This window comes from Enhydra lutris, unplaced genomic scaffold (genome assembly GCF_002288905.1).
Source record: "Enhydra lutris kenyoni isolate GAN:26980312 unplaced genomic scaffold, ASM228890v2 scaffoldscaffold38, whole genome shotgun sequence".
NCBI classification, from domain to species: domain Eukaryota; kingdom Metazoa; phylum Chordata; class Mammalia; order Carnivora; family Mustelidae; genus Enhydra; species Enhydra lutris.
The window spans coordinates 19375953-19397743 of NW_019154122.1; the positions used below are offsets into that span (position 1 = coordinate 19375953).

Below are 21791 nucleotides of genomic sequence, written 5' to 3' on the forward strand. Positions count from 1 at the left end.
GGGGGGGGGGGGGGGGGGGGGGGGGGGGGGGGGGGGGGGGCGCAGGCCGTTCCCCATGTGGAAAGCTCTAGAGCGCGCGTGGGAGCGGCCGTGCTGCTGCAGCTTCCAGACAGTGCAGAGCTCCGCGTTCCGGCCGCACTGCGACCGCCTGTCGGTCCTGTGTGGCTCAGCTCACAGCCCCCCAGTTCTGAGGCTGGGCAGTGGGGTGCAGCGACAGCGGGTCAGAGGGGGCCCCCGCGGAGGAAGCAGATGGGCGTGTGTCCTGTCGTGCGGGTGCTTGAGCCCGCTGGCGAGGCCCGCCTCGAGATGAGCTGCCTTTACTCCGGGCCTGCGCGGGGCCTGCGAGCCGTAGCTTTCCCCGGACTCCAGGGCTCTCTCGGAGGTCGGGTGCCCTTTCCGAGACAGCTAGAAAGTCTGTTTTGTCTGCGTTGAATTCGAAGATTTTGTGGACCCCACAAGACAGTTGAAGATGAAGTCTGCTCCCTTCGGCCATCTTTGGGTGCAGAAGGGGATGGTGAGGCCATTGGGGTTGAACACGTTCCATTACCCTGTCACTGCGGGGATGTCCCTGTCGCTCCCTCCAGCCTGTGCCAGGGTGGGCGTTGAGCCCTCTCGAGCAGGGAGGGGCAGGCCAGCCCGGTGGTGGTGTCCCCGTAACGTGAGCTGGCCACAGCCGCTTTGTTTGGTGATTGGATTATGGCTGAGTCACATTTCAGTTATTGGAGAAGTTGGGCCGTTGGAGTAGTATCTTTTTTAGTGACCGTGCAACTCAGCATGAGCACTTTTGTTAGAATTTTCATCTAGGTCATTAAGGGTTGGTCTCTCAGGTTTTGATTCCCAAGTATAGGCTGGAGGACCGGTCACCAGACAGACTTGATCAGAGGGACTGCTTGGATTCCGAGTTCCAGGCCTGTCCCCAGAGGGAGTCTTCCCTGTTCCTGGGGTAGGGCCTGGGCACCCGCCCTGGTTTGGGGGCCTTTCTCTGAGGCGCGCTCCCACTGTTGATGCTACACAGACAGCGTGTGGCGCTCCAAGGCGGGATCTCCTGGGGCTGCCACTGGATGCTGGGCAAACGATGGGAGTAAAGTCATTATGATTAAAAGCCTTTCTAGAGTCTAACAGTCCATTAGGTCTGCTCACCGGCTGTGTCCCCTCTCCCCACAGGAGGACTCGCTCTCTGCATGGGCCATGCCCGGTGACCACGTTTGGACCAAAGGCCTGTGTGCTGCAGAACCCCCAGACCATCATGTGAGTGCGGGGGGTTCCTTGGGGGCCTGTGCTGTCGTGGGGTCCCGGCACTGGGGAAGGTTCTGACTCCGAGTGAGAAGTGCACTTCTCTAGTCAGGGAAGCCGCGGGGCATCCGCCGGCTCCAGCGAGCGCGGGCCTCTCTGCCTTCCGGCCGGCGGCTGGGGGTCGGGCAGGTCCTGCTCCCGGGGCACCGCAGCTAGACGACTTCAGCTACTTCAGCTGCCGTCTTCAGAGTCACTGTTTCGTTTTGACAATGAAAAGTGTAGGAGGAAACAGTGTATTTCACACAGGAATAGGGTTTGATTTGATTTGATACGATTTTTCTTCGAGAGAGAGGGAGAGCACAAGGTGGCGGGAGCAGGAGCGGGCGAGCAGGCTCCCCGCCGAGCAGAGCGCCCGATGCGGGGCTCCATCCCAGGTCCCTGGATCATGACCTGAGCCGAAGGCAGAGGCTTCACCCGCTGAGCCCCCTGGGCCGCCTCCTTTAATTATTCTTCAGACAGACGTGGGCCGGCTCTGTGGGGCTCCTGCGTTCACTTTGAGAGAAGCGCCTCCTTGTGGCTGTTACAGGTGCTCCCAGGCCTCCGGGGCGTCTCCGGGGGCCCCGCGGTGCCTGGATGAGAAACTAGAACAATGAAGCAATCAGGGTCATTTCTCTGGATTCAGTGACTGTCCGGCTTCTCACGTCCAAAGAGTCCCATGGTTCCAGAAGGCTGGGAGCTCCGTAAAGGCCGCTGTGTGGTGGTCTGGCTGTGCTTCATGTCTGAGGAAAACGCGCCGATGTCGCTTACCTGGCGTTGGTGCTTTCTGTTAAACGGTCAGAATTCCATCCCACCCTGAGCCTTGTGCCTGGCACCTGTGGGAGCTCCCCAGCCCCTACAATCTAGGCCTTTTGAGCGGCCCTCACAGGCTCCTCTCCTTCAGGGCAAGCTGTGGGGATCCCACATTTTCCACAGGGGTGAGAGCCGCGGGCTCAGGTGTGCCTCCTTGACTGACTTGTCTGGGGTCCCAGGAGGCAGGCCTGGCAGTGGGGACCCCTGGCCTCAGGTCACAGGCTGAACCGGTTCCAAGTGACTGGTGTAGTGGCTGCCACCTCCAGGCTCCCCAGGCGAGTGCCGTGTAAACTGCTAGGTCCCGTGACCAGGAAACCCAGCGACAAGGCTGTCCCACTTCTTACGGGGCTCAGGAATGAAGTCTTAGTGTCTCTGTCAGATCCAGGTGCTGTCTGCGGCTGCTGGTTACTGCAAAGCTCAGGGCAGGTCCTGTCCAGACGCGGCCCCTCTAGTACCCTACAGCCCGCCCTGCACTGCAGCCACATTGGTAACCTGCCCCCCACCCCAGCGCCCCCAAACCCAGAGCCCCAGCAGCCTGCTGCTGTGCCAAGCCCTGCCATCTCCCGTGCCCCATGCCTTCCTGTTTGCTCTGGCCCAGCCTGGCTCTCCCTTGCCCTTTCACCAGCTGCGCAGGGGCCCCTCCCAGCACTTCCTGGTCTTGGCAGACCTATTCTCTCCTTGTCACTCTGCTCGGCCCAAGTACCACCACGAGTGGCCTCTCACTGTCCAGCCTTGATTAGCCATCCTGTACTCCCAGCTGAGCCACAGTCACTTTGTGGGGGGCGGGGGGGGTCGGCCTTGTGAGCCTCAGGTGGGTTAGATGGGCTGTTTCCAGCGGGTGCTCCAAGCAGAACGGCAGATGCCCCGAAGGGTCTCTGGGGCTACAGGTTGGAGCTGAGGAAGGAACAGCCTCGTCTGCCCTTTCCAGCCCCTGTGCCCGACACTTCTGTTGGGGCTGCTGCTGTCTCTGGATGCCAGGGCTCCTTTTCCCCACCTTGGACCTGCCCCCTTCCAGCACTGCACCTGGCTGAGGCTCTGAGTGTCCTAACCTAACTTCTCTAATGCTCGAAAGTAAGATAGGATAGCGATCACAGAGAACTTTTACCTCCTAATTACTGTCTAAAATTTCACCGTGAATGCGTGTGTGTTTTTTTTTATGTTGAAATGTGTGGAGTTGCCAACATGTCGTTGCCTTTGGCTTACTAGGCAGTGGCTCCAGTCGGTCACCTGTTAGCTCACAGACGTCCTCCCTCTCCTGTCAGGCATCCACGACCTGTATGCCGGGGAAGGGTCACATCCCCACCTTGTCGTGACCCAGCGGGAGGCTGATCACAGTTGACACCCAGGCCTGTGCAGGACACCCTGTGGTGGCTTTGTCTGGGCACAGTCTCAGGGCCAGAGGGGCCACAGGCCCTGCACACCTGGGTCAGCACAAAGGGGCTTCGACCCAGGCAAAGGCCCGTGAGCTGCCCACATTGCTTCTGAGGCCCACGGCCAAGCACAGGGACGATGTTTGGGGAGTGCACACCCTTCCGCCTGACGAAGCCCTGACAGCTCCTCCCACTGGGCCAAGCCGGTTCCACAGCCCAGCTCAGACTCCTGTGTGGCTGGCCTGTGTCACCGCACCCAGTCCTGAACAGCCCAGCGCAGCCAGCGAGTTCAGTGAAGTGCGCGGCGCCCGGCGTCCGGCCTCTTTGTTGTTAAAGGTGATCTCAGGACTTTTTGTTTTAAATAGGTGATTGGCCAAGAGGATCACATAAACGGTAAAAAGATTCAGTAAGGTGTGCTTGGTTTTTAATTTTAGGGAGTTTTCTTGCCATAGTGCCTTTCAAAAGTCAACTTTAGGATTGTTTCCTTTCAGTTTTGAGTTTGCAGAAATTAAGTTTATAGTGCAGGTGCTCAGTTAGGAGAGTTCTGCGGGGGGCTGGTGTGCCCTACACTTCCGTCGTTAGCAAAGTGGGACCAAAATGCTATGGCCGAAGCCGCTGGGCCGCACTTGTGAGCCAACACGTGACCTGGGTAGACGATGACACTCACGGAGGGCGTCGTGCGCGGCCCCTCCTCGTGCGGAGATGCCTGGCCAGGGTGAGTGATGCTCGCTGATGGAGGACATCAGACACCACGCCTCTGTGTTACTGGTTTGGGTCATGGTTTTGGAGGTTTTCAATGGGACTCGCACACGGTCTAAGGCCTGGGAGAAAGGCCTCTGAGGATGTGCTGTGCCTGTCCTCCCACGGGAACGCGCTCCCAGTGCGGACACTCCTCTCCCCTCGCAGGCACATCCAGGACCCTGCCAGCCAGCGGCTGACGTGGAACAAGTCCCCAAAGAGTGTTCTCGTTGTCAAGAAGATCCGGGACGCCAGCCTACTGCAGCCCTTCAAGGAGCTGTGCGTGTATCTGATGGAGGCGAGTGAGCCTGGTTAGGGGGTGGCAACCCAGACCCCCCTCGGCACCCCCACCGTGTCTGCGCCAGCCAGACTCCGCCCTGGAGCTCAGTGGGCTCCGTGCTCTTCTGGACCACAGGGTGGGGGTGGCATGGAGCTGGCTGCCTAGCCAGGTTCTGGCTTTGTGATCCCAGAGCTGACCAAGTCAGGAAGCCCGTTTCAGGGGCACCTGAGATCATGATTCCATGATTCCAGGGTCCTGGGATTGAGCCCCACATCAGGCTCCCTCCTCAGCGGGAAGTCTGCTTCTCCCTCTCCCACTTGTGTTCCCTGCTTGTGTTCCCTCTCTTGCTGTGTGTCTCTGTCAAATAAATAACTAAAATCTTAAAAAAAAAAAAAAAACAGCAGCAGCAGCAGCCCATTTCAGGCAAGTGACTTCTGTAACGGAGGGTCACAGGGCCTCCAGAAGGACAGAAATCCGCATGAGCAGCTTGAAAGCAGTTTGCCCTCCGGGCCCGAGGAATACATTTCCTCCTCATTGTAAAGTCCTGAGGCTCAGGAGGAGGCTTCCCGGAAGACCAGCCTGATCTGAACCGGGTCTTGGTGGTGGGGCTGACGTGCTTGTTGTCTCCCTTTCAGGAGAACAACATGATTGTGTATGTGGAGAAGAAAGTTCTGGAAGACCCTGCCATAGTGAGCGATGACAACTTCGGACCAGTCAAGAAGAAGTTCTGCACCTTCAGAGAAGGTGAGTTTGCCTTCGGATCTGTCACTTCCGAAGGTGTTCGCCCCCCTGCCCCAGGCCTGGCAGAAGCTTCTAGCGCTCCTGCCTCATCGCGGGCGCGGTGCCCTGTGGCATCAAGGGTTGCCGAGACACCGTTCGTTGTGTTTGTGTGTTTTCTAGATTATGATGACATTTCCAATCAGATCGATTTCATCATATGCCTGGGAGGGGATGGGACCCTGCTGTACGCGTCCTCGCTGTTCCAGGTGAGGTGCACGGGGTTCCGGCCTCAGCGCCCATGAGGAGGCGGTTTCCCGGGGAGGCTTTCCACGCCTTCTTGTACCTCGTGACTTGATGCCTCGGGGCTGCCGAGTTCTACGTTCTTACTCTGATGCAGAGCTTTTAGTTTGCTTATTTGGCTGATCTGCAAATAATGCCAGTGTCTCATCTGCCCCGTCTGGGTCTCCGTGCGCACCGGGAGCGCTGCTGACAGTGCAGCCTGGGCTGGGCAGCAGGACCGGCCGGGAAGAAGGGGGCAGTGGTGGAGAAACAGGCCTGGGGGGGCTGCTGCCGATCCACAGACACGTGGCACCCACAAGGAGAGGCGGGCACCTCGTGGCCTAGGGGATGGGGCCCACAGCAGGATGAAGGCGGTGGCCCCAGGCTGACCCTCCAGGGTACCCGGGAGGCCTGTGGAGGCTCCAGAGGATGGGAGCCTGCCTGGAAGCACACTGGGGTTGCCCAAAGTCTGCCTTCACTCTGCAGGGGAGGCTCTGGCGTGGTGGCTTGTGTCCTTGCCTGACCAGCTCTCTCTGTCTCCACGGCCAGCAGGCTGGTCGGTCCCGTTGCGTTGGCTTCTCATCAGCTCCGCATCAGCTTTGCGTCTGCTCCTCCCGGCCTCCCTGTCTGCTAGCTGACCTCTTCCTGTGCGGTCGCTTGGAATCAGCCTGCCGGCCGCCTCCCACACCCCGCCACCGGCCGTGCACTCATGTGCCTGTCCATTCCCGGGAACAGTCGGGCGGGGTGCTCCCTCGGTGCGGGGGACAAGTGGGCTGGCTCTTGAGCGGATGGGCTGGCTGACCGGCTTGCCTCATTGGCTCACAGGGCAGCGTGCCTCCAGTCATGGCGTTCCACCTGGGCTCCCTGGGCTTCCTGACCCCCTTCAACTTTGAGAACTTTCAGTCCCAAGTTACTCAGGTGATACAGGGTAAGTCGGAATGTTCTGGAACTCACAAGGAGTTCTGAGCATGGGATTGTCTCCTCACTTGGTCTTTGGATTTTTTAATGATGTGTAGAGCAATATTTAAGTGTTTGAAGATTCAGAGATTTAAGATTTTCGAACGCTTCCGATACTGGTTTCCCCACACTGAGAAGTTGGAGGGGTCCCTGGCGGAAGCAGCTGTGTGTGCTGGTCGGTAGCCGTGGATTGGCCTTTACAGAAGGCTCGGGTTTGGCTCAGTTTGGGCGAAGAAGGGTTGTCTCTGGTCGGGCAGGGGTGTCTTTGCCTCCTGCAGGTTGCCACTGCCCATCCCCCACCAACCTCCCCGCTGTGACCCTGTGGCCCCCAGGGAATGCGGCTGTAGTTCTTCGGAGCCGGCTGAAGGTCAGGGTCGTGAAGGAACTCAGAGGGAAGAAGACGGCGGTGCCCAACGGGGTCAGCGAGAACGGCGTGCTGCCCGCGGACCTGGACGCGGAGGTCGGGAAGCAGGTCATGCAGTACCAGGTCTGTGGGTGTGGGCCCTGCCCCGGGTCCAGGCCCTGCCCTGCCTGTGCTACGGCCTCAGGAAGGGGCATGGGGTGGTGGGACTCAGGCCTGGGCCCAGTGGGTTCCCCTGACCTCAGGACCTCCCACAGAGCCCAGAAACAGTGCAGGTGCCTATGGGGACGACCACCTAGGACAGCCCTGCCTGGCCCCTGCCTGTGTGCAGTGACTTTGTCCCCCCAGGTCCTGAACGAGGTGGTGATTGACAGAGGCCCCTCCTCATACCTGTCCAACGTGGATGTCTACCTGGACGGGCACCTCATCACCACGGTGCAGGGTGACGGTAGGTAGCCACCTGGGGTCCCACGGCGGTGGGGGGTAGGAACAGGAGCCCACAGAGAGTGACCCTGCGGCCTGTCCACCAGGGGTGATCGTCTCCACCCCGACGGGCAGCACAGCGTATGCGGCCGCCGCCGGGGCCTCCATGATCCACCCCAACGTGCCAGCCATCATGATCACACCCATCTGCCCCCACTCGCTGTCATTCCGGCCTATCGTGGTCCCTGCGGGGGTCGAGCTGAAGGTCAGAGTCCACCTCTACCCTATATGGTTTAAGCTGTTGCCTGGGGCCTGCCACGCTGACTACCCCCTTTGCCCCCGGCTGTGACCCCAGCACCCGCTGGGTTGTGGGCCCACCTTGCTGGGTGCCGGAAGGGGCTTCACTCTCTACCTTGTCTGTCTGGCCAGGTGCAGCACTGAGAGCTGGGCTAGCCCCTCCAGCAGGGCTGTGGGCCCTTGGGGGGAGGGGCTGGTCCCTACTGGATGAGGGCAGGTGAGCGGCACGTGGTTCTGGCGTACCCGGTGCCCGCCACTGCTCCTCCGTCTCTGTTCTTTGCCTGTCTTGCGCTCCCCACTTTGGTCCACCCTGGGCTGGCGTGTCCCTGGCTGTGAGCCCTGGTAGGCAGGGGCACATCTGCAGGTCACAGGGAGAGAGGACTAGAGCCAGACTCTCCTGGATGGTGTCCCTGGCCCTGGGTGGGTGGTCGGCAACTGGGCCTGATGGCTGCCTGTCTTATTCCCGGGCTTGGTGTCAGCGAGACAAAAGTATGAGACCTTCATGGCCTGGAACTGCCCTTGGTGTAGAGTGGGTGGTAGGGATACCTTCAAGAGTCCTCCTGCCCAGTGCTGCCCACCGAGGGCTGGGACCCAAGGTGCTCAGCTGCACTCACGAGCCCACACCTGTCCGGCTTGCCCTTGCCCCTCCAGATCATGCTGTCGCCAGAAGCAAGGAACACCGCATGGGTGTCCTTCGACGGACGAAAGAGACAGGAGATCCGCCATGGGGACAGGTGTGTGAGCCGTGGGGCCGGAGCGAGGAGTAGGAATGAGGGGTGGACTCAGGCCCTACCTGCCACCTTCATACCCTGTTGAGGTTGGCTTGTGCAGGCCCCACAGACAGAGCCCTGGCCCTGAGAGCTGTGGGGGGAGACGAGGGCCTGTCGGGCAGCTGGTCTCCCACACAGGTTGAAGCGTGTTGGCCCGTGTTCTGTGCTGACCTTGAGGGCGACAGATCCACAGCCCCTCACTCCGGCCTGCCCTGGTGCCCTGCCAGCTGCACCTGTCCTTAGGATGGGGCAGGCCCCAGCCGTGCAGCCAGTGGCAGGAGCAGAGCCGAGATGGTCCCCAGCTGGGCCGGGGTGGGCACAGCCTTGGGGAGTGGCTCATCTGTGCCGCGCCATGTCTCCCACTCCTCAGCATCAGCATCACTACCTCTTGCTACCCGCTCCCCTCCATCTGTGTCCGAGACCCCGTGAGCGACTGGTTCGAGAGTCTGGCGCAGTGTCTCCACTGGAACGTGCGGAAGAAGCAGGCACACTTCACAGAGGAGGAGGAGGAGGAGGAGGGGGCGGGGGAGGGGGAGGAGGAAGAGGGGGAGGGCTAGGCCTGAGCTCCTGCTGTCCACACTAGGGACCCCAGAGACCCGAAGCTGCTCCGCTGCCTCGTTCCCACTTGCCCTCTGGGAGCAGGCTGACCTGAGCACATGCGCTGTGAGCCCCGAGCAGGCATCAGAAGTCACAGCACTTTCTTTTGTAGCTGGGGGGAAGAGCCAGGAATCTGCCTTTTGTCGACCAGATCAGCCATTTTTAATATTTTAAATCTGACGTCTTTTTGCATTTCTAAACAAGAAAAGTGAGTGCTGGTGAGGGCTCGGAAGTCCACACCGGGGCGGTGCGCCCCCATGCGGTCCCTCAGAGCCTGGTCCCAGGGCGGGGACCCCAGAGGGGGATGTGCTCTTCCATGATTCCTTGTCAGGAAGCTCGTGCTTCAGTCAGTCCGTTGAAATTCAGAGGGGATCAGAACGGCTCGATCTGTCTTTACTTGTCGAAAATAAATGTCTTGTAGCCAAAAATCTTCCTTTAGCTACCACGATTTTCCCCTTAAATCCTGCACCTTTTCCCCTAAAAGGACTCGAAGGGGACGCTTCTGTAGAGAGCAGTTTGGTGTTTGATTGGCTGATACGTGGAGGGTCCCCTCCTTCCTGCCCCGCACCTGCACCTCCTCTGGGCGCACCTTCCTGCCTTGGTCTCCAGGCCCTCCCCTCCCCCACTGCTGTGGTGTGCGAGCCCAGCGGTGGCCCGGTGGGAGGTCAGACCCATGCACATTCCTCACCAAGCAGGGGCGGCCCCCTCTGCACCCTGGAAGGTATTTTAAGTCCTGTGTACACTTTGTAGAGATCATTTTAAGCTTTTTGAACTGCTTATGTACAGATTTTATTGTACACACTTTGAAGATGACAGAGGGAGCGGGATTTGTACTGTTACGAAATGGAGCCTTGCTCCAATGTTTACACGTGTTCTGTGTGGCACTGTGTGCTGGGACCACTCTGTTCAGTGTGCTTACCGTGGGGGTGACGGCCCGCGGGGTGAGAGGGTGCTTCTCGGTTAGTAAGCCGTGGTACTTGGACTGCAGCTAGAAGATGGGGACGCATTGCTTAGTGAGGAAAGAGGTGGTTGGGGACATTTTGTGTTGATTCTGCTCTTGCTTCTCCCCGTGGGTCTTGGGCTCGCGAGGAAGCTCCCATCATTCCAGCGGTCGCTCCACTGCCCACAGGCTGTGTAGGGCGTGTGCACGTGTGCTTGCCACATGGGACCCAGAACCTGTGCGGTCTGGTGGGAGCCGTGGCTCAGTGCATGTGGCTTTGGCCCGTGGTTATTGTTGCCTGACAGACGTCCTACATTGGGTATCTGTTTCTGAGTAGCTGATATCTCTTGGAGCTGCAATTTTTATCTATTGAATTGGCAAGAATAGAAGGGACAGAAACTGCCCTTTTTTCTTGGACCCGCTTCTGGGGTGACAGGGACGGTCCTGTGCTTTGTCTTGTGGAGGGTCACGTGCCTCATTCTTGGGCTGATAGAAAGGCTGGGGGCCCGTGCGGGCAGCCACCCTCAGCCAGGGGCCTCCATAGAGCAGGCTTTGCGGCCTGAGCGTGGCCTCCCACATCCATGCTTTGGGGCTTCTGGCCCTCAGGGTGGTTCTTGGCTGATGGCCTGGAGTTGGAAAGGGAGGGGGCCCACATGGCCATCCTGCAGGGGCGAGACGTGGTTAGGGGTTTGCTGCCCAGCCTCCCTTGGGCTGAGAGGGGCCCGAACCAAAACTCCCAGCTTTAGGTCCAAAAGACAGTGGCATTTGGGATTTGGGTCACTGGTTTAGACAAAAAAAAAAAAAAAAAAAAGGCAAGTATTAACCAAGTCCAAAAGCAGCATGATTTGGAATGATCTAGAAAACTTTGGATTTTTTGAAATAAATTCTTAATGTTTCATATTGTTAATATCTCGAAAATTTGTTAGATGTCGTTGAAAGCCTTATTACACTATTTTCAGATCCTTTCAATAAACAGACTTGTTTAAAAACTTGGATTGGCTGGCAACTTTATTTGGTTCTTTGTAACCAACACAGAGATACTTAGAGAGGCAGGCCAGGCTTCTAGAGTCTGTGGACACCAAGTGTGCCGTTGGGATGTGTGAGGCAGAGGGGGTCTTGCCCAGGCAACCGCCACGTTGAATCCCATCCCAGGTGCCCCTGTCAGCCTCGCCATTAGCACCGGTAGGCCTGGGGCTCAGCACCTGTTCTCCACAGAAGGGGTGTAGAACTGGGTGTCACCACCTGTCCTGAAGGGTAGAGCAGAGGCTTGGGTGAGGGAGCAGGCTTGAGCCTACAGAAAGGACATGCTCCCAGGTAAATCAGAGGACTGGCCCAAGGGGACCCTCAGAGGAGCTCTGGGAGACCTGCAGCCCCCATAGGCTTCGAAGTCCTCCCCACAGCTCCATCCAGGCCTGTTGGGGTCAGGGAGCATGGGCCAGGCTCTGGCACACACTCATCTCTCTCCTCCCATTCCACATGGTCTTGACTAGGTGTCGGTCAATGTGGGGGAAGGCTTTGCCAGGAGCCCAGCTGAGCACTGCAGACGTGCAGGAGGACACGGACAGCCCTGTGTGCTGGGACACTGGGTGCCTCCAGCCATCTGCAGGGGCCTGTGGGGAAGGGGAGAAGCAGCTGAGCTCTCCCCCAGCCTCCCTGTCCCTCCTCCCAGGCCAGTCCTAGACCATCAGCCTCCCGGGGCTGTATGTGGCCTTTGCCTGCCCTGATCAGGACCCCCTGCTCTCCTGGTGCACGTATGGGAGCAAGTCACCTTACTGCTCAGGTGTCCCAGTGGCCAGGAGGCCTCTGCAGTCTGTGGGCTGGCCACTGGGAAATGCGCCTGCGGTCAGTTCGCACAGGTGCCACAGGCAGCAGGGTGGGGCAGGCACCCGAACTCAACCCTGGCATCCAGAGGTTCCCAGGATTCGAGCTGGCGGTGTGTGCGCGGATCCCAGGCTGGGCTTTGTCCCCTCTGGTGGCAGAAGGCGCACTTTGAGGGCAAGGGCCAGAATCAGCTGGCTAGAGGGGCTGGCTCAGTGTTGGGTGCTGCCTTTAACCACAAGGCCACTTGTCTCAATAATGGCTGTTGACCTGTAAGCCTTGGACTTTTCCTGCCTTGGGGAAAGGAGGAGGGTGGGGCACAGAGGCCACAGGGTCTCAGGCCGCCCCAAGCTTCCAGGCTTCAGGGTGTTAGCCTTGGAACCCTTTCTGGCCTTTGCTGGCTAAGTTGGAACAGCACAGGGCCAGACCCCAACCCAGGCCTCTGCTGAGTTCCCCACCTGGCTGGCCTCCCTTCCATCTCAGGCCAGGCCACCGGCCGTGTCACAGCAATGCTGTCCCAAAAAGCAGTAGCTCCCCTCCTGCCCCATGTTACCTAACCTGGAAGCCACTAGATACGAGGAACCAGCTAGTCTGCCTGGGGGTGAGGGGGACCCAGAGTGAAGGATCAGTTGGAGGAGCACAGAGAGCACCGGGGCGGGGGGGGGTGGCAGTGGTGGTGAGAGGGACGTGGGAGAAGGCGGGAACTGCACAGTGACCACGTGGAGATCAGCCACTTCTGGCACATTCTCCTTCAGAAAGATCCAGGCCAGAGGTTGGGTGGTTTTCAGAATCATGGAAACACTGAGGATTTGGTGGGAAGGGGTGAAGTGGGACTGAGGTTGGGGTGGGGCAGAGCAAAGAGAGGGATGGCAGGGTATGTCCCAAGCCACCTGCAGACCTGCTGGCCAGTGCCCCTCCCGCAGGTGGCCTGCATCAGCTGTGGCCCTCCCATGCTGTGCCTCCCACGGAGGCCTCCAGTCAAGGCTGGCCTCCTCCCCAGCAGCACAGAGGACAAAGGCAGGAGTTGACCTCAGCCCATGGCTTCCTGGGAGCAGAGTGAGGCCAGGCGTGGCTCCTTGCTCACCAGCGCTGCTCCCCAGGCACTGGCCTGAGATAGCAAAGGGGCTGCTCCCTAATCCTGTGGTTTTGCTTCCATGACTTTTAGCCCCATGGTGCCCAGAGGCCGAATCCCAGGGACAGAGGCTGCAGGTGCCTCTGCCAGGGTTAGACCAAGGGGGTCACACTGTAGGGTGTGGGGTAGGGGTACCCAAAGGGTTCCCAGGAAGGGCTCGTCTCTGGTTTAGGGACAGGAGCTGTTTTTCCAAACCAGCTGCTTGTCAGTGCTTCCTGACAACTTTGTCAGTGGGCCTGGTGGCACAGAAAAGGGGGCCTCCTCCTTCTTCCCACCCAACAGAACTTGATCCAGGCCCCATTCTCTGGGCTTTGGGGGCTCCTGGGCCCCCATCCAGACTTCTCTGCTGTCCTCACTGTTGCCTGGGAATGGGGCTCCTCTGGGCCTGTAGACCCCATCATCCCACCTGGGTGGGGCCATCAGACTAGGACCCACACACAGATGAAGCCTGATGAGAGGGGTGAGGGCCAGGAAGCCAGGAGCTACACACACAGCAGCTCAGCCATCTGGGAGGGACCCATGAACTTGCCACGGACACTTTCCTTCCTGCTTTCCAGAAGATCACCCTTTAAACGTCATCCAAACCCTAAAGGAAGAGATCGTTGTCAGAAGGGGGTCCAGAGGTCAGAAGTCCCCTGTGTTTTGGAGGGAGGCAGGGCTCGGGCAGAGGGCCTGACACCCCAGCTAGAGCTTCACAGGCAGGTTTCAGGGGAGTCTCAGCCTCAGAGTCTTTGTTGGTCAGGTCTCCTCCTTCACAGGGACTGCACCCTAACCGATTCGTGTCTACACTGGCATCTACGCTGCAGCCTTGGGTGTGCAGATGAGCGGAGGCATTATTTAAACGACCCCCCCACTTGAAACCCAGTAGAGTATGGAGAATCCTGGCCAGTCTATATGCTTTCGCCCAAAATTCTGCTTCCTGGAATCCAGTCACAGGAAGAAGTTGGAACTCCAGCAAGTTCAGATAAAAACACCCGTGTGGCACCCATCACGAACAACTCAAACATGACCCCATGGTGAAATCTCTGAGGCCACCTTAGCGGGCAACTGTTTCCTTTGAGTATTTAGAGACAAGAACTGTTGGCCGGCAGAGAGAGGGGACAGGACGCCAGCTCTGGAATGTGTCTGCGGAGCAAAGCGCTCTGCAGGCAGTGGCTGGAGGCAGCGGCTTGGAGGCCAACTGGAAGCTCCGAGGGCAGGAGGGAAAGTCCCCAGGCTCACACGATAGCACTTGAAAACTGTTTCCCCGGATGACACGTAAGAAAGATTTTGCTACAAAAATGTTGAGTTTTTATAAATTTAATCTTGAAATTATTTGACTATAAACTACTCACAGACCACCAAAACCCAGGACCACTGGGAAGTCATCAAGCATCTCAGGGTTTTGCGCAAGAAGGAAAAATCTACCCTGCGAACTTCGTTCGGATGAAGTCGTCCTAAATACTTGAAGGATGAAAACGGCACCATACACTCCCACTTTTGCTGCTTTCTTCCTGTTTTTCACCTGGGGACCAGCCCCGGGGGCTCCCTTTGGCGGCCCTGTGGACCATCCCGGAGAAGCGCGGCCTGCGGGCACCTCACGCTAACTGGTCTGAAGGAAAAATGTGCTCATTGGAAATCGCTGCAGAGAAAAGCAAGTGAGAACTGAACGACCCTGGTCTTGAAGGAGCGGTCATTGGCCGCGGGCAGGGGCGCGGCGGGAGGACAGACCGCGCAGGTGCGGGGCTGCAGGCGCGGCTCTGCGTCTCCGCGCGGCCTCGGGACCAGGGTGTGCAGGGCGCTCCCTCCGTCTCTCCCTCTACCGTCCCTTGAGATCAAAACCGCGCGGCGGCCCCGCGGCAATGAGAGGCCGGAGCCGCCTCACACGAGCGGGACCCGCCGGAACACACCCCCGACCCGGGACGGCCGGGGCAGTGGGCGGGGGTCGCTGTCGCCCGGCACACACCCCCCCCCCCCCGCCCTGGGCCGCGCGGGGACGGCCCGGGTGCACCGTGGCCGGCAGCAGGCGCAGCTCCGACGCGGCCGCAGGGAAGCTCTAGTGCCCACGACTCGAACGAGCTGGGCCGCAGGCGTCGCGGGCGTCGCTCGGCGCGTCACTTCCGGTGCGTCACTTCCGGCCGGCGGCGACCACTTCCGCCCGCGGCTCGGCCCGCCCCCCCGGACCGGCGGTCGCGTTGAGAGGGGCGGAGGGACGATGGTCGCCCCACGGTGAGGCGCTGCCCGCCCGGCCTCCGCCCCACACGGGACGGAACGGTCTACTCCGGGCTTCCCGGCGCATGCGATGCGACCCCTCCTCTACCCCCGCCGCGCGCGGAGCCCTCGGGGCGTCGCAGCTCGCCCATCCGACCCCCAGCCAGCAGCGCTCGGCCGCGTCTGTTTCCCCGGAGTCCGCTCTCTCCGGCCCGCCTCCCGCCGCCCGCCTTAAACGCCGCGCGCCCTTAAGGCCCCCCGTGGGGCGGTGTCGCCCGGGGTCGGGGAGGCGCCGCGCCTCCCCGCCCGCGCAGCTCGGGGAGCTCGCCCTCTCGGCCCTCCCCGGAGTCGGGCGGCCGGTCTCCGAGCCTGGCTCGCGGGGAGGGCCCCGAGGCGACCCTTGCGGCGGGCGCAGAGCCAGCCCCTGGGTGGGCGCCTGGCCGCGGCTCCCGGCTGCGCGCGCGTCGGCGATGCTCGCAGGCGGAGGCGCGCGGAGACCCTGCGCCGGCTGTCGGCCCGCGGCCCTGCTGCGATCGGTGGGTGGAGAGGCCGCGGCGTGGGGGAAGGGGCTGCGGGCGAGCCCCAGGCCGGGCCCCCCAATCCCGCCGCGAAGTCGGGGCTGGGGCGCGCGACCCCGGGGCGCGGGGAGGCCGCTCTGGCCCCCGGCTGGTTTCCCGGGAAGCTTCGGTCGGGAGAGCCCTGATGCCACCTCTCCGGGTCGTTCGTTTGCGGGAGGGCGGCCGGTGTACCCGGAACATGCGGAGTGAAAAGCGGCGAAGGGGGCCGCCGGTGGTCGCCTGTCGCGCCCCGGACCTGAGCCCGCCAGCCTGCTCCAGCCCCCGCCTACGGGAAGCCCCCGGCCCACTACGTGCCTTGCGCTCGCGTCCCCAGGCGGAGCCCTCCTCAGAGAGGCCCCCAGCCTTGGGGCCGGTAGCTCGGCCGGCGCACCCCACCTCGCCGGGTCGGCCCTCCTCCGCGCGCCTGCGCCTCCCGCCCCCACCCCGCCTCGCTGGTCCGAAGGCGCGGCCCCCGCGGGGCGCACCCGCGTCCGCCCTTCCTGGCTGCCAGGGCTCTGCGGGCTGGGGGGCAGCGCTGGGGGCGCGGGCCGTGTGTTCGGACCCGGGGCTCCTTGTGCTGTAACTCCCCGGGCGCAGGGCCCCGAGGCGGCCGAACTGGGTAACCGACGCCGCGTCCGCCCTGGGGCTTAAAGGCACGGCCGCCCAGGATTGATGTCTCTCCTGTCTGGGGCTGTGGAAGGCTCCGCAGTGCGGCGGCCGAGCTCAGATCAGGCCCAGTGCTGGTGCCAGCGGCCTCCTGTTGGTTCGCTCGGGTCCTCAGATGACCTCCCCCTGGGTTTGCTGGGCCGCGTACCCCGATTCCCTCGCAGTCCGCCTGCTTCAGCCCCTGACGCATTTCTCACCGCCACTGGGAAGGGGAGAAAAAGCCTGTCCGGAGGCGGATTCTTTTGTTCGGTGGCCTTGTTTTCAGGTCTGGGTTTTTAAAATGGAGTTGGAAAGTACTTCTGCAAGTGCTGGAACCGGAGAGTAGCATTTTAAAGCGGAGTGAGAGTGTATTAAACTGCGTGTAGAGGGGCATTAAGAGTGGGAATAGAAAGGATTTGGGATGAAAGAAAGCCACTTTCAAGGTAATGAATAGAAACTGGAGAGAAACAAACCAAGACTTGAAGGAACCTGGGACTCCGCCTCCCAGAATTGCCTGCAGCCCTAAACCGGTCTAGGTTCCTCCCAGTCGTTCGTTTACATCAGAGCACAGGGCGCAGAGGTTTTATAACTCTGCTCTCACTTAATCTATGACAAATGTTTTTTTGTCAAAAGTTGTCAGACTACATTATGTCCCCTTGGTAACCGGCCAGCGTGTGACACGTGGCTCCCTATTGGATACTCCGATAGGGTCCAGTGTCTCAGTCGGAGAGACAAAGCTGTGCGTCTGCCCTCGTGTGCACAGAGGTCCAGCAAGACCTTCATCCGGTTGTTTCTTTAGAATAGATTCCCAGAGATGGTATACTGTGTAAAACTTGTAGACTTTCAGTACGTCTTATCTAAAATGCTCTGCTGACAGTTTGAACCAATCTAGATTTCCTTACCCAGTGTTTGAGAACATTTTGAGTCGCTTGTCCTAGAACTGGGATTCTTTTTTTTTTTTTTTTTAAGATTTTACTTATTTATTACTTTAGAGAGAATGAGAGAGAGAGAGACAACATGAGAGAGGGGGAGGGGCAGAGGGAGAAGCCGACTCCCGGCAGAGCAGGGAGCCTGATGCAGGACTCGATCCCGGGACTCCAAGATCATGACCCAAGCCAAAGGCAGTCGCTCAACCAACTGAACCACCCAAGCGCCCCTAGAACTGGGATTCTTAACCTCAGGCTGTGAGCCTTGGGATTTAGGATTCTGCAGAACTGGCTGGGGAAACATGGACATCTTTATTTTCATCAGCCTCCGGCTGAGCTTTTCTTCATGGTGACAGGAGCAGTACCCGTGGCTTTGTCTCCGTTTTGGAGCCGGGGCACCTTCCTGTCTGGCCCCTCGCCACAGAGTTGAGCAGTGTCCTGACCCCTGTTTAGGACTCATTATTAGGCGCTCAGACCGAGTCACGATGTGCCGTGTTTGTTTCTTGTGGTGTCACCACATCTCAGTATACGTGGTTTCCTTCTAGTCCTGCACATTCTGAGGTCAGCTCTGGGCCGGAGAGAAGAGCTGCTCCTTGGCCTCGTGTAAACGGTTCATGAAGCACTCACTCCGTTACTGGTCAGAGAGGGTTCCGGCTTAGTTATCGTTCTTTGTGCTCTAGTCTGAAAGGGAGACAGTTCAGACCGTTACCCCAGTGAGCTGGGGGAGCCGATGCCCCGCCTTGTTTCCAGGCTGACTCAGAACTGCCGTTGGCTCTCAAAGCCAGCTCTGGGTCAGATGAGGGTTGCTGACCGTCAGTGCCTGCAGGACGAGAATTGCTTCCCTCTGAAAGCTCCTTGGATCACGTGGTCTATGCAAGAGGAACAGGCCTTGGGGACGGTGAGTTGGAATCCAGGAAGGCCTCTGCGACCCGGTAGTGAGTGCGACCTGAGCTCAGGACCCGCCGACCCGTGGCTGCCGTGGGTCATGCCTGGCAGTCACTCGGGGTCTTCGCTGCACCCTGGAGCGGGTGTTCTGTTCAGTCTGAACTGCAGGCTCACAACTGATCATCGGGATTTCATTTGATCCGTGTCGAGAAGACCTTCCTGTCGCTCACCTCCCATGGTGTGTTGCTGTGTGTTACCTGTTTTTACTGTTCGATGTGGCATCAGGTGAACGTCCCCTGCCTGACGTGTTGGTCCTCTTGTGGACAGACAGCTGGGTTTCTGCTGTGGACGTTCTTAAATGTGTCTTGTGCACACAGGCAAGGCTTTCTCTAGGGGAAGGTCTCTGGGATGCGGTGGTTCATGGGATCCTGAGGAAGGTGGCCGGATGGTGATTTTCTAATTCTACCCTCCCTTTTACATCACCCGTTGACTTTGTCCTGTAAACAAGGGCTTTCTTCTCTTCCCCATTTATTGCCGTGGCTGTTTGGGTTTATCTCACTCAGTGGGTTCCGATCGTGTGCTGCCTCTACTCACTCTCTCACGCTGCCCCTGGGCTCCTCCAGAGGGCGTTCCCTTGTGTGCTTCTGTGTCCTTTAACCTGTCCGGTCAGTGTCTGAGCACTTACCCTTCTTCTGGCCCAGCTAATGCCCGAGCCCTGAAATCGGCCATTTCTCTGTGGGGGCTGGTTATTTCCGTGGAGAATGAGATTTAGAAACAAGACTAGGACACGGTGCTCACTGTGGCTGGGCTGTCACTGCCTCTGGGCCCTCAGTGGCCAGATGACGCAGCAGATGCAGAGATGCGTGGACTGTGGACAGGTGTGATGTGTGTGGCTCCACCTGTCCATACCCACAGGTGCCGATGCCCGACTCCTCCGTCGATCCCAGCTGCTCAGTCCGCCGCTCTCCCTCCGCTCTGCATCCGTGCTGTGTCCGGAGGCACACTGAGGTCTCGCTGCCAGTAGCCACAGAATAGTCACTGCTCAGTCCAGAACCCCCGAGCCATGAGTGTGTAACCAAGCCCGCCATCTGAGTTCACTGTCGGGGTTCTGTCTGGCTCTAATCTGAGCACATACATTCTGCAAACCGTTCAGAAGGTACGTGGATGCATTTTGTCTCCTCTCTTCAGTGGACGATGTGATTTATTTGGTTCGTGGCTTGGTTCCCTCTTTCTGTTCGTATCGCACTTCAGAAGTTTATTTTTGTTTTTTAAGCATGTGGGACATTAACATAGTTCCAGAAGTCGTAGCTCTCTGAACAGGGGCATTCGAGAACTGTGGTCCGCTCTCGTTTCCCTCCACGCTATCTCCTCCGCCACCAGTCTCCTCGGGCTCGGGCTTCTCCTCCCGCGTCTCTCGTTGCTCAGTGTCAAGAATGGACTTGCTTGCTGGCTTGTCATCTCTAAATTTATTTATATTTAGTCACTCAGCGTGGGGCTCAGACCCGTGACCTCAAGACCGAGGGCCGCATGCTCCCCGCCAAACCAGCCTGGTACCCAGCTTTATCTCTTTAAATCGCCAGTCTTTCCTGCTTTTCTCTGCTGGAACTTTCATTCTCATTATTTTCTCCATACCGGGTTACTGTCTGTTTAATATTTTGATTTCTTATCTCTGCTGCATTCCAGATAATTGCCTCGGACATTATTCTCGAATGCGGTAACTTTTTTCAGTTCTATCATTTCTGTGTAACCCATCAACTGAGTTGTTTTGTATTCTAGATTTTTCAGTTTTCAGTTTGAGGAACTTGTAGACTGACAGAGGAAACCACCCTACGTGTACGCCGTTCCCTCAGCTCCTCCCGCCGCCGTCCCCCACGGCCTCAGCGAGACCGGGGAAGCGCCGCAGGAGCAGCGCTCCGTCCCGATGTCCCGACAGAACCAGCAGCTCATCTGCAGGCCGCATGCCTAAATGCCACTGGTGTCCCTTCTCCGGCATGCTGTCCCATCTGCGTACGACCTGCATTCAGTGGCGGTGTCCCCGTGGTCTCCAGTCCTTGACCTTTGTGACCTGTGTACTTTGGTGTTTGTCTGACACGTTCCCTCGACTAGATTAGTGGTCACGTGTCCGCGGTACGAAATCCACAGCCGTGCCACATTCTTCCTAGTGCATCGGGTCAGGGCAAACAGGACGGCGCTCTCTCTGTAGTATTTTCAACTTTGGTCGCTGGGTTGGGGTTAGTGTCCGCCAGTGTCTCAGGGTAAAGTCACTCCTCCCTTCTGTGATGCGTTGGCCCCTGCGAGGGAGCAGTTTGGATGCAAACACGTCCTTGTTACAGCTCAGCAGTCGGGTGACTCCTCTCTGGACATTTATCCCTGATGGTGTCTTGGGCTTGTCCTGTGGACCTGCCGCCCTTGGGCTCTGTCTGTCCCTCCCCGGAGCTGCCAGGCAGGTGCTCCTCCCCCACTGGCCACCCTCTCCAGGTAACCTTTGACCTTTGACCCGCATCCATTGATCAGTTGCCATGGTCTTCAGGCCTGAATTGAGCAAGATTTTCTCCAGAGCCTCTTGCTTCTGCCACCAGCGGCTGTGGGTGTGGCCGGGCCCACCTGCCTCCAGCACCGGCTGCTTTTTAGGGCGGTTCCTGCCCTGACTTGGAGCTTCCTGGGAGCCTCTGGTGAGATTTCGCTTCTGCCCTGCCCTTGATCTCCAAGGCCCCTTTTCTGGTGGCGTCTCCTTGTCGCTGAGCGCTTCGTCTCCCTGGTCCCCCCCACCTTCCTGGGACCTACTCCCTCCTTCTCTGCCCTCCTTCCAGATCTTTCCTCCAGCGTCTGGTCCGTCCTTCCAGATCTTTCCTCTAGCATCTGGCCTTGCTCTTCTGGCTGCGTTCTCTATCCAAGCCTCTCCTTGGGGCCTTAATTTCCATACTCAAGGTCTGTCCTTCACTTGTTGAATTCTCCAGAGAAGAATCATCTGGTCTCCTTTCGGAAGCGGGGAGGTGCTGCCTGGCCCCTCTGTGATCCTCAGTCCCTGCTTTCCCTGTAGGCCGAGGCCTGTTTCAGCCCCCGACCCTGGGCCCCCGGAGCTCCAGGAGGAGTCTGAGTGTGGTCACTCTCCTGGCCAAGCCCCTTGACATTCTTCCTTTCTTGCTTCCTTCCCCCTCCTCTGTGGGTTTCTGTCTCACCAAACAAAAGCACACAAGCAGCTGGGAATCCTGGTGTGATTAGTGAGTCTTTTGACGTGAAGGGCAGAGGCAGGGCCAGTGTCTGTTACGCCGTAGGCTGCTCCAGACCTGATTTTCATCTTTGGACATGGTGTGGAAACCACGCACACTTGCAGGTCTGCCGCCCCTGAGCCACCCTGCTGCACACGAGGCCTGGGGTCTCTCTGTCCCTGGGCCTGCTTGTCCCATTGCTTCATCACCGAGCTGGGTGGGCTGTCTGTGGAGAGGGTGATGGTCATGAAAAGAGCTTGTGCCGGAAGGTGAGTGTGTCTTGGTGGCCTGAGCATTTGCCTTGGGATTCTGGGCTCCATTCTGGACATGGGGCAAGGAAGCGCTGGTGTGTTGTCTGCTGGTTGGTGTGACGGGGACTCCGGGTCTCCAGCCCGGGCTGCATTTCACCCCAGAAGCCTGGTGGCTGCCTCTGTGTGGGTGGAAGGAGGGGAAAGTGCACGGGAGAAAGCTCCTAGGCAGCCAAGGGGACCTGGTCACCAAGGGGCAGATGGTGAGTGAGGCGACCCCCAGTTACCAGGAGAGGCCCTCACGCTCTGAAGCCTGGTCGAAGCCTGGTCGAAGCCTGGTCGGGGCGGCCGCACGCCAGGCCGGAGG

At 59.3% G+C, this 21791-nt stretch overlaps 1 protein-coding gene across 4 annotated transcripts in view; it reads left to right on the forward strand.

The window, feature by feature from the left end:
* Positions 1–10803, forward strand: part of LOC111154623 (NAD kinase) — a 26610-nt gene extending 15807 nt beyond the window's left edge. For 3 of the 4 annotated variants that reach the window (XM_022514350.1, XM_022514351.1, XM_022514352.1), the window contains 10 exons: positions 1165–1248; positions 4359–4488; positions 5106–5214; positions 5371–5456; positions 6295–6397; positions 6759–6913; positions 7136–7235; positions 7318–7475; positions 8159–8241; positions 8648–10803. In XM_022514350.1, coding sequence (XP_022370058.1) covers positions 1165–1248; positions 4359–4488; positions 5106–5214; positions 5371–5456; positions 6295–6397; positions 6759–6913; positions 7136–7235; positions 7318–7475; positions 8159–8241; positions 8648–8834 — 1195 coding nt within the window. In that variant the 3' untranslated portion in view covers positions 8835–10803. The remainder of the gene's footprint in view (positions 1–1164; positions 1249–4358; positions 4489–5105; positions 5215–5370; positions 5457–6294; positions 6398–6758; positions 6914–7135; positions 7236–7317; positions 7476–8158; positions 8242–8647) is intronic. The other variant, XM_022514354.1, reaches the window with a different exon arrangement.
* Positions 10804–21791: the final 10988 nt, after the last annotated feature.